The 12,410-nt window shown below is 45.7% G+C and overlaps 1 protein-coding gene across 1 annotated transcript in view; it reads right to left on the bottom strand.

Moving 5' to 3' along the window:
• LOC135386441 (uncharacterized) overlaps nt 1-12,410 on the bottom strand; it is a 97,111-nt gene that overhangs the window by 67,870 nt on the left and 16,831 nt on the right. Inside the window, exons 3-4 of the mRNA XM_064616353.1 lie at nt 2,147-2,274; nt 738-863 (exon numbers count right to left, since the gene is read on the bottom strand). Coding sequence (XP_064472423.1) covers nt 738-863; nt 2,147-2,274 — 254 coding nt within the window. The remainder of the gene's footprint in view (nt 1-737; nt 864-2,146; nt 2,275-12,410) is intronic.

Here is a 12,410-nt window from a genome sequence, read left to right as displayed (position 1 = left end):
TGTTCACTGCGCATCTTCGGAGGCGTGTCTTTTCTTCACCCCCAATCTGAGAGGGTGAAGGAGCACAGTGCCGCCTCATGCGTCGAAGATGCGCTTTAACTTCTGGAAACAAAACAAAAACAGATGTATCCGGTGACTCTATAGGAACTGCCCTTATCTTGGGTTGCATTTTCTGTTTTCTTTTAATCTCTTCCCAGGACGCAAGAGGCGATAGGGTGCTCTTTCATCCTCTCACATTAGGGGGTGAAGGAAGGACTCATCTCCCAAGATGCGCAATGAACAAAATAAAGAAAAAATCTTAGGTCCTTGACAAATTTTTTGCGGACGATCTATCGAACGGATTTTTGCTATGGAAACGCCTCCGGTATCAGGCGACCCAAGGAACCAGATGTTCTCGTTGGGACAACTTCGTAGCTTTTATAATTATACAGTTAATTATTTGAAGTTAATTAAGACATTGCCTTAGGAGTTTGCGAATGACCTCCTGAGGAATGACCCTCAGCATATGCTATATTACAATTGATTTCATATCGGAAAAAGTGATACGGATATATATTTAAAAGATATGTTCGCATTTAGCTCAGACATCCTGTATATATCGTATAGTATATCCAACGTTCGTAAGAGCTGCTCTTGCGTTGAAGAATGTCAGGTTTTGCTACGGCGGCAGATCCTAATGCACAGGTAGCATTGCAATCGACGTCGATGAAATGTGCTATGAGCAAATGTCTACATACTCTTGAAGCAGGTATTGACCTTAGGACGCCATACGTAGTCCGGCTTGCAAAGACATTTAGAATTCTTGCATTCCGTGCCCGTGTATGGACAATCTTCAGGTTTTGTGCAAAGCATTTCTTGTCCCACTGCAAAATATAGCGAAAGCAATCGTGCTAAACAATGCTGACAATTGACAGAACAGAAAAATCGTCGTTGAAATCTGTCATGTGCGATAGAGGTCCATAGCCTTGTTCTAAACGGACGGCCGTCAATCTCGATCGGCAGTCGAGCTCTGCGGACGTCCTTACACAAATGTGTTCGTATTTCACTCAGTAATGTCTCGCAGTACTACGCGACAAACACAAATGTACATCAGATTTCAGCTAATATCGAAGTCACGGGGGTCGCGGTGATAGTGCCTTCCATTCTTGAGCATTCTACATGTGCATGTCAGTAGTAACCGTAAAACTGATCACTTGGGGTGTGATACATGTGCCAGTACTATGCAATCCGCCGCTTCAAATTTTGTTTCAGGCATACGAATAAGTGGAGTAATCCACAAGGCGCGATATCCACATAAAAACATCAAACACCATACACAGGTCATCTGTTTTTTGCACACCCCCTGAAGCTCAAAAAGGATATAAACTCTACCAAACTAGCATAATAGGAGCGGCGGCGAAAGAAGGATGACGCTGCGAGCAGGGATCGGATTTTTTTCGGTCCGATTCGGGTTCGGGTTCAGGCATATTGGTTCAAGTCATGTTTAGCTCCGCTGAACCGAAATTATCAGCTTGAACCGGTTCAGGTATATCGGTTCGGCTTTGGTTCGGCTCAGGGAGAAACCCCTACCCCCCTAACACACACACACACATACGCAGACAAAAAAAAATCGGTCAGCGGTCGGGACATTTACAGGGATTGGAACCGTTACTTTTTTCGGTCCCAGTTTAACCGGTTCATGGGCAGTAATTTTGCTACATGAAAGCGAGCTTACGCTCCCTGTACCCGGTTGAGAAAGGTGTGAGATAACCGTTTCGGGTGAGTCAAGAAAAGGTCGGTCAATAGTACAATTATTTCACCTCTGAACCGATTCCCGAACCGGTAACCGTATGAATTTTTTTTCGGTTCAGTTCCGGTTCGGTTCCGGACACGCGGAAAAATTGTTCTGCTTCGGTTCGGTTCGGGTTCGTTTTTTTTCCGGTTTTCGGTTCGGGTTCAGTTCCAGTTCCGATCCCTGGCTGCGAGACGACGCCGCGAGGCTGAATCAGAGGAAGTACGAGAGGCTTGTTTGACTGCGGATGCTGTCTTGAAGCCTTTACTCAAGCTAAAGGAGATTCAAGTGCGAGATGATTTCCAGTACGACCCCTTTCTAGAGTCTACATTTAGAAACAACAACTACATTTAGAAACGTTGCGATGGTACTCACAGACATATGGATAAAGCTTGTATGTAACGTTGGCATAGAGCGTGGTTCCATCATGGCTCGTCAATTCAATCACTAAATCATGCTCTTGCTTGGTCAAGATCAATGTGTCACTGTCGATTTTGATTGACCTGAAAGGGAGGGCGGTATTTTTGTTAACTTCGCTGGTCTGATCATCCTTAACCTCTGAAATCCAAGTGGGGATCCCTGTTTTTAGGTAATTGTAACATCAATATTAGTAATAATAATTTATCGAAAGAAGTATGAAATGAATCTGAGAAAAAAGTCACCGGATACGATTTGATGAGGCCCGTCATCAGTACAGCGGTGCTGCAGTCAAGAGAACATGGTAATAACAACGAAATTGCTAGCGTGACTCACGTGGGTAATAAAAAAGAAACACACACAATACAAGGCGAAAAACTGCTATCAACTACCATTTCGGTTAGTGTGCACACTAAAGCCCAATTGCGTGTACATATACAAGGAAAAAGAAATGACTCCAGTACGCCAAAACAGAGAAGAATATCACAATATAAACCACGTCAATACGAACGTCTTCAGTTGATAAAGAGACGCACAATGAGTTCAGATCTGGGGAATAGCCGAGCTGATGCGAAGACAATACGGATGATAGTATGTTGAGTACGACTTGTGAGTTACTGATGAAATAATTGTGTTAATTGCTGCGCGGTAAGTCATATAACGTGTAATTCTATCGGCTGTATACCGAAATAAACCGTCGAAAAGAAAACCTTCCCAATACAGATCGTGTTAAAACAAATCGTTTTAGAATAAATGGTGCCAAAATAAATCCTATAATACGAGAGGAAGACGTAGAGGCGGCTTTTCGTGGGGGATTTCGAAACTGGTTGGTGTCGGCATAGCTGCCGACGATTGGCTCGTCGGTGGGGGGATTTTGAAAATCGAAGGACTATTAATACGGTTTATTTTGGCACGATTCATTTCACAACGATTTATTTTAGCACGATTTATTTGGGACGGTTTGTTTCGGCAACCTCCAATTCTTATCACCTCCAGGAATTTTTCTCAAGAGCCATCTCCTACTATAGTGAAAGATCTTCTAGTAGTACTCTAACCTGGCTAGAAGTAGAGTTAACTTCAACGCAGCCACCACAGACAGAATAGGAGTAGAGCCACCGTCGCGGTGCATACACTCTAAGAAAAAAAGGAGTAACTTTACTCCTTGTGGGGGCTAAATGTATTGCCACAAAAAATAGTCCCTTTCGCGAGTAAATGCACGGGAGTAAATGAATGTCGCAGAGTGGAGCCTGCATTTCATGCTCTGTTCTAACAGTTCTAGGAGTTCGTGTGCATGCATGAAAATACATTAAATCAAACCGTGATGCATCGAGTGAGATAAAACCTTGCGACATACATAGTTGGCTGAGTTATACAGCCTTATGCCATCAAATTGACCAAGAGCACAAATTTACGTATACTGTTGCATTCGGAAGACCATTCGCGAGGTTTAGTCACAATTTGCAGTCCTGGGGAGTAAATGTCCGGGTTAGAGGGCTAAAATAGGGAGTAATTGCAATCTAGGGGAGTTGAAGCTACAATTGCTCCTGATTTTACTACTTTTTTCTTAGAGTGGAGCTGCAACAAAAATGGCATGTGTTTCGGCATTCCCATTCTAGTTAGAGTGGTGCCTGTTGTGTGCGTCAGAAAGTGCGCAAGTGAGCTGGTGCTATCAACGCTGTACTTGTGCTTTTTTTTCTTTTTGCGATTGTGCCTGATGAATGCTAGTGGATGTAGTGATGTCGTGGAGAATCATTGTCGTCCCGCTGGCGCAACCACTGTGTAAGTATGTACATTCGAACCTGTCATCCATATCTTTCCCTGGTGTGAGTAAATGGAACGAATGACGATAACTAAATTTTATCTCAATTTCGTTCAGCTCAGAATAAATCAGGATGCAAAAACCTCGGCAATAATTAGGGACGGTGTCGACACGCCTGTGCCGATGCGCATTAAAACGATAAAAATAACGACCTTCACGGTGTCACACCTCACGTCATGTTTTCTCGGGATATTTTAAAGTCCAGTTCGCCGTGGAAAGATATAGTACCTGTATGCTGACACACAATCAGTCACGCAATTTGTAAACACGTCACCTGTAACACCTTAGTGGGAACGTGAATAGGGTAGAAGAGTAGGTCCCTCTGGTTGGCGTGAAGTATACTACTCGCAGTTATGCTTTAGTGAATGCTCAGGGCCTCCGAACTCGTCGTTACGCTCTTGGACAGTGACGCTACAGCTGATTAGGTAGGGCGTTGATGGATGGTTGTATGATATTTTGCTGGATGATCAGGCTGAGAGATTCCACAGTCTGCACTGTAAAATTCTCAGCACCCTTCTGGGTGCATATGGGGTGTAATTTGGTTGTAAAGCGTTTTGCACACCCCTGTTACACTCTTTTGGGCAAAAAAAAAGTTTGCATGGGGGGCGTTCTATGGGTGTAATAGTTACAGAGTCTGATCTGGAGGGTGTATCTGTGGCTACTGCTACTGCTGTGAAGAGGGTCTAACTAAGGAAAAAGTTTAACATTGTCCTAGAATATGAATGCCGTGTACGCTGCGCTGAGTCTTAATTTTCACTCATACTAAAACCAGTAATAAACATTTATCTTGATGGTGAGTTGATATTCCAAGGAATGCCTCACTTCAGTGTTTTTTGTGTATATAATCAAATTTCACTTAGACATCTCACCCTTCGTTTTGACTGGGAAGCGAGCAGGGCTATTAAATTTGCAGACGCGCGCAAGACCAGCAGTGTATATGGTATCTGTTTTCTCTTAGAAGGGAAACTCCTTTCTAAGCGAGCTTTTGGTTCGTTATGCCATTTATGCGATGTTCCAAATTTTATCATTAACTCTAAGCGCGTACATCCTTATCTGCATACCAGACCGTATATTGGTCCAATATGGGACCAGTTCGGAATTGATGTATTGGGAGAACCCTGCATTACATGTTCATGTTATGCATTTACTTGTTACACTGTAACGCCAGGGTTCAGCAAGAAAAGGGAGCAGGCAAGTCGAAGCTGACGGTAACGGCCGCCGAGGTTTAACGATGAGAGAATGTGAACACGAGACATGCGGTGGTATGCACTAGAAGCACGTGAACATAGAAAACGAAACTGAAAGTAGACGACATATTGTCCATCTTTAACACTCCCCCTCGAGATGTCGTCTACACGCCTTTTCGAAGGCCCAGGGAGTCGCATAGTCCACGAGTCCCCTCCCCGTTTAAAGCTTTCGTCAGAATATCTCCTGTATTCTCCGATGTCCTGACGTACTGCAGCTGTATTTTGCCTTCTTCGACCTTTTCCCGAAAAAATAAATGCCGCAGTTCAATGTGTTTTTTCCGCTCAGATGTTATCTGATTGGTCGCTACTGCGATGGCGCCTTCATTGTCAACGTATAGCAGGTGCGGTTCCTGGACGAATCGAAGTGGACCGAGTTCCTGAGCAAAATGTTGCAGCCACAACATCTCTTTAGCCTCTTCGCACATCGCCAGATACTCGACCTCCATAGTGGATAGTGCAGTTGATTTTTGCTTCCTGCTGCTCCAGGAGATCGCCGCGCCTGCCAAAATGAATGTGTAGCCGCTAAAAGAGCGCCTATCAACCTTGTCGCTCGGCCAAACTGCATCACAGAGGGCCTGCACGACTTTCCCGGTCTTCGTGTACGTTAAGGCATACTTCTTTGTCTGCTTGACGTACCGTAGGACGTGCTTTACTCCATTCCAGTGTTCTGTTGTAGGCTGTTCGTTGATTTGACTTAAGTAGGAGGCAGAGAAAGCAAGATCGGGTCTCGTGCTCCCCGCAAGGTAAAGTAAGCCACCTACTCCTTGGCGGAATCTGCGAGACATGTCTTCTGAAGGGTGGGCCTCTTGAGATGCTCTGAACTTCATCCCTGGATCCTGTGGTGTGGACGCCCTTAAGTCTCTCATTCCAAAGAGGTCCACAATCTCTTCGGGATACCTGATCCAGAGTCAACCTCCCATCACCATGACGTCGGATCCCCATAGAGAGAGTATGGTGCGCTTCTCCGAGATCCTTGACCTCGAATTCAGCCCCTATGCTTCTCTTGAACGTGTTTATGTCATCCTCACTTTTCGCACCAATAAGGATATCGTCCACGTAGACACTAACGATGACGCCTCTTTCGTTGTCGAAATAGACGCATGGGCCTGCCTTCGACCTCGTCAAACCACCTCTCCTTAGCAATTCGGCAAGCCTCATGTTCTATTGTCTTCCGGACTGGCGCAGACCGTAGAGGCTCTTCCTTAATAGGCAGACGTCATCCCTGCTTCCCTCATGGAAGAGAGCTGGTCGTTCCATGAAGATAGTTTCCTCTAGTGACCCATTTAGATAAGCAGCTGTGATGTCGACTTGATGAACAGGCCAGCTTCTTTCGACGGCCAGTGCCAGTAGTATGCGAAGTGACTTCAGCTTTATCACCGGCGAGAAAGTCTCCTTGAAGTCAATCCCCTTTCACCTGGGATTACCCGCGCAAGCAACCAAACGGGCCTTGTACCTCTCTAGTACGCCGTTTTGCTTATACTTCTTGCGGAGTACCCATTCAAGTTGGTCAGCTCCTCCTGTATGGTCTCTCGCCATTTGCGTCCGTCTGGCGCTCAGAGCGCCTCTTCTACAGTCTTGAGGTCGGGGGGAAAATCTGTCCTTTTAACGACACAACACGAGTAGTTCGGCCTTGGCTTGGAGGCTAACCTATCGGAACGTCTGAGTAGGGGTGTGGCATCCTGCAGTGGCTGTTTCACGTCCGAAACTTACTGCTTCGGGTAGTCATCCGAGGGATCCATGTCGCCCCCTTTTGGCGTGTCCTCTTGTTGTGACGCCGTTTCGTTGTCTTCGACCAGGTCGTCAAAGCTCAATGCGAAACCTTGGTCACGCTCGGCCGGAACCATTCCGTGCGAAGTTTCCAGCTTGTCGACTGGGTTGGCGTTTCGGCACGGAAAGCTGTTCTCGTCAAACACTACGTCGCGACTGACGAAGAAACTGTCGTTTTCTTGTCCCAGGGCTTATAACCTTTTACACCATCTGGGTACCCGACGAAAACGCACTCCACAGCCTTAGGGTCCAGCTTCGTCTTTCGATGTTGCTTCCGAGCGGCCCAGACCTTGCAACCATATACCCTCATATGGTCGATGGTGGCTTCTCTCCCGGTTCATAGCGCTTCCGGCACTTGTTGGCCAATTAAGCTGGAAGGACATTTGTTTCTTATGTAGCAGGCTGTTGCCAAAGCGTCGGCCCAAAGCGTTTTGGTGAGTCCAGACTCTATCAGTAAACATCTCGTCACGTCCAGTAGGGTCCTATTCATCCTTTCGGCTACTCCGTTCTGTTGCGGAGTACCCGGTACCATTAGCCCTCTTCGTATGACGTACTTTTGCAGGTACCGGACGAAATCCTTCCCGACATACTCCCCACCATTGTCGCTACGGAGTTGTTTAATGGTTGACCCATGGAAGTTCTCTGCCATGCGCTTGTACAGAATAAATTTTTCTAGTACTTCGGCTGTTTTTTTTCTTTATTGGGTATACCACTGTATACCGCGTGTAGTCATCGATGAAGGTTACAAAAAAGTTTGACCATCCCTTGGAAGTCGGGGTGACACTCCCAACGTCTGAGTGCACCAGTTTCAGTGGTGACTTGGCTCGCAAAATAGCGGCAGTGCTTGGAAAGCTCTTCCTCGTCAATTTCCCTAGTAGACACACTGAACATCTCTCGTCGTCTGTACCGCGTATGATGTACGGCGTCCAGGTGTAGGTGTCCCAGTCGTCGATGGAGAATGGAAGTGTTAACAGCCTTTGAGAGTTTCGATACTGGGCGCTTCTCGCTCACCATATACAGGATCTCCCAGAAAACGTGTCATTGAATTATAATAAAAAAAACTACACAACCTAGAGTCATGCGGTCAATGGCATTTGTTCTTACTGGGTTTTTGCCACCTCCTCATATAAATGTCGTGTAACGGAAGTTCAATTATGTAAATTTTTGCGAGCTTAAGTCGGAAATTTGCCTAGTAAAGGTCACTTTTTTACCCCACCAATGTGAAGAGCGTGTCTAATTTAGTCAAATTAATGATAATTGACAGGCATATTCAGGAGCTATCTCATCGCAAAAATAGCCGAACATCACGCTCTACGGAGGTCGCACAGAATAGCGCACGATGAATTTTTCAGCGCAATCTTCGTCAGTCCGACGAAATGAGGTTGGAAACCCAGCCCTCCACGACATCGCAGAAAGAGATAAAACAGGCACGGCTTATCGCGTTCGACTTTTGCTGGGATAATGCTTTGCCTCTTCCAATTTTAGGAACTGTTACTTTTTCTACCATCACTCTGTGGGCTGGCTTCGGAAGCTCCTTTCGTCGCACTGAGAGCGATTCCGCTCCAAAAGTCATCGCGCGCTATGGTCCGGCGCTCCGAAAAGCATGATATTCGACTATTTTTTCCGATGGGATAGCTTGTGAATATCACTGTGAATTATTATGAATTTGAGTGAATTCGGCACGCTCTTCATATTGGTGTGGTAGAAAAGTGACATTTACTTGGCAAATTTCCGAGTTCAGTTCGCAAATATTTACATAATTAAACTTGGAGTACATGACATTCAAATTAGGAGGTGGCAAAAATCTAATAAGAACAAATGCCGTTGACCGCGTGATTCTAGGTGGCGTAGCTTTTTATTATAATTCAATGACACGTTTTCTGGGACACCCTGTATAGTCGCCCTTTTCGACTCTGAACCCGAGCTCTTCAATTCGTCCAACTGACAGGAGATTTCCATCTAGTGCTGGTACGTAGAGGACGTCCTTCAAAAGGATTGACTTCCCGCCATTGCCGGTTACAAGCTCGAACTGTGTCTCGCCTTTCCCTACGATTTCCACGACGTCTTTATTTGCCATCTCCAGCGTCGATGGTGCTGATCTGAAGTTACGAAGCTTGGTCCTGTCTGACGTCATGTGGTCGGTAGCGCCGCTATCCAGATACCAGACTTGACTCCCTGGCACGACACGGCTGGTCGCACACAGTGCTTCGTGAGTTACTTTCCTGTCGGATAAGACGGGACCTCTCTCTGCATGGTCACTGGCTTGATCGTCAGAGTCTTCTTCGCAATGCCTGGCGATATGCCCGCACTTGCCGCACGCGAAACATCGGACAGGTCGCTTCGTCGTGGGGTGAGACCCGCGATTCCTCCTGCCCACGTTGCGGTCCTTTCTGTCGTCCTGTCGTGTCCGCGCAGGTTTCGGAACTGACTTGTTCTTGGTCAAAAGAGCTGTTGCCTCGCCGTGCGGATCTGTCGACTGTTCCTCGTTACGCCGGATCTTCCTCTTCTCCTCGACAAGTAGTCTGGCTTTCACTTCCTTCGTGGTAAGGGTGGCTTCGTCCTGCTCGAGCTTGAAGATGAGGAGTTCATAGCTTTCGGGTAGACCCAAGAACATTACTTGTGGCACTTCCTTGTCCGTAAAACCGTATCCTGCATTGAAGAGCATCCTGTGCTAATCCATGAGCCTACTCAAATACGCCTTCATGGGTCTTCACTTTCTTCATTCGAACGTTCACGAAATCACGTAACAACTGCAAAATGTGTAGGAGTCCGTATTTCGTGTCCATCTCACGCAAGATGCCCCATCCTTCTTTTGGCACAGGCACCAATGTTATCTAAACAACTATCTTCCACCACCAAGAAAAGAAAGGTGAGTGCCCTGTTATCGGATTTCTTCCGTCGTTCGTCATTTCAGTGCCTGAGCATCCTGGGTCGACAGCCTCCCAGCAGCCCTTCTGCACGAGTGCAGCTTTGGTCTTGATTGGCCAGGCATGATAATTCTCCGACGTCACCTTCTCAATCTTAAATTCATCTGCGGACGCCATTAAAGATCGTCATGCGACAAACGTCTTACTGACTGACAGCGTAACCACGGGTACTTGCCTTGCTGGTCCAATGCTAGTCGTCGTAATGTTCTGGGCCCATAACCTGTTACACTGTAACGTTACTTTGGTTGGTATGCATGATACACTCACTATGGAAACAAAGCTGCACACGTTACGCCATTGTTTAAGTGTCTTGATTTACACCGAAAATGAATTCAGTTATGGTACTATTCAGTTAAACCCGAGATGGTGTCCAATTAGCACCTCTCCTGGAGGGCGTACTTCCATTTTAAGGGGTAGATTTACACACAAAAAGTAATCAGTTATGGTATCATCCAATTATACCCAAGAAGGTGCATAAAATTTAAGAGTGTGAGCTCATACAGCATCGTCCGTTGCGCTCTGTCTCTTGAACGTTGGCCATACGACTAGGTGGCTCACGAGGCACAACCCTGATCCGATCATTCCATTCTAAATGCCTGTATTACGTGGTTCACTACTGGCAAAGAACAACCTGTCCTATGGACAACCAGAAGCCGGACAAAGCTAGCCCGGGAAAGCCATAGAGCTCAAGAAATGCTTGAATGCTTTAATTTGTGTATGTTGAGTATACTGTATGATGTGCTCCGGCTGTAGGTGCCAGAGGCCTTTGCCAAGGTCTGATAGAGCTTTTTGTCTCTGGCTCCGCCACGTTTGTGGAAATAAATACTATTATATATTATATATATATATATAAATATGCTACATGGACGTGGTGCTCAGTAAACTTAACAACGAGGCAGCCCTTTCTTAACGCTACAGGTAAAGCAGACTACAGCACTGCTGGACACAACTACAGAGTTCTCAGCACGTATTGTCTGAACGGACTATGCTGAAGGACTACGGACTACGTCTCTCAAGCAAGGTTTCTACATTTGCAATTACTAGACTGTAGATACTGGTCATCCTCGAATAAAGTTGCTATTGTTGTTGGTCCCATCGACACATCAATGGTTTTCGAAGGCCATCAAACAATAACATAATATGGTGAAGCCGTCAGACACAAGACATCCTTATAGTCCATCAAGCCATCACCACTGATGGTTTGATTTTTCTCAGATTACAGGTTCTGATGACCCATCAGGAAGTTACGTGGTGTTTACTTTTCCTTTCTATAGAATCATCGTTGGTTTGCATTTTCGAACTGCACAATTTTTGCATAGGAAACAGGTATAAGTCCTTGCATGGCTTTTCTCCTTTTTTTTACTTTTGCATTGGGAGAAGAGCAACTCATTGGTCCACTGCAGCTGTGCTTTCCAAGGACAGAAGAAAGGGTGGTGGAGATTGTGAAGCGCCGCCACTACGCGCCGATAATCAGTTTTCATCAAAAAGATAAGTAATCACCTCCGGCGTTGGTATCTCAGCCGGTACGTAACCAGTTGGCTCGCTGAGCACGAGATTCCAATTTGGCAGAAAACGCGAATTCTACATCTGTCACACACTCAGAGACACTTCAGAAGCAACGCCAGATTCTCATATGTTTTTATGTAGTATTGGAAGCCCCGGGTAAATTTTGCAGACCGCAGATTGGGCGATTTTTTTTACTAATACCGGGATACTACCGGGAATTATGTAACACCGAAACAGCAGGCATGCACATCCTTTGTGTGGTAACTCTGACGATTCCTGTGTGCGTGTTAATCGAAACGTTCATTTTTATCCAAAAATTGAGCCTCTGTATGCAATAAGGGGAGAAGTCGAAAAATCCCAGACCTGGAAAACTGCCAGTGAATATTTGGTAAAATAATTGTAGATGAGTCTCCTCGAATAACGCAAATGCAAAATGTGTAACATGTATGCCTGTGTCTACTCTACATGCACGTCCCGTTGGCATCGTTTCTGGATGTGGGATTTAGCAGAAATTGAACAAAACCCAGGAGCGTGACATATTTCCTTTTTCTATATAACACCGCACGCACAGGGTTTTCGTGCAGGGCAAAACAGTTTTCACGAGTCTGACTTTCATGGTGAGGCCAGGACGGCCGAAGTTACCTTTGTGCAGTGAAGCAGCCTAGATATTGATTATCGTGCTGCTAAACGAGCATAATCTTGAAAAATAATGTTCTATATAGCCAGGAAAATATGACTTGTTAGCATAGTGCACACGTTTTTCCGATTACAACGCTCAGTAGCACTGTTGACATGGTCACGTGATGTAGAAAGAACATGTTTTCAGAGTGGAAGTCCAAACTGATTTCCACATCGTAGCAAAATTTAGGCTACACCATTTATATGCGTGTGTAGAAAAGGAGCCTGATCTGGCTATCCATCCCATTGACACGCATGCATTTCCCGTTTCTTATCCT

This window comes from Ornithodoros turicata, chromosome 1 (assembly GCF_037126465.1).
Source record: "Ornithodoros turicata isolate Travis chromosome 1, ASM3712646v1, whole genome shotgun sequence".
Classification (NCBI taxonomy): domain Eukaryota; kingdom Metazoa; phylum Arthropoda; class Arachnida; order Ixodida; family Argasidae; genus Ornithodoros; species Ornithodoros turicata.
This window is presented reverse-complemented; position numbering and strand designations above follow the sequence as displayed.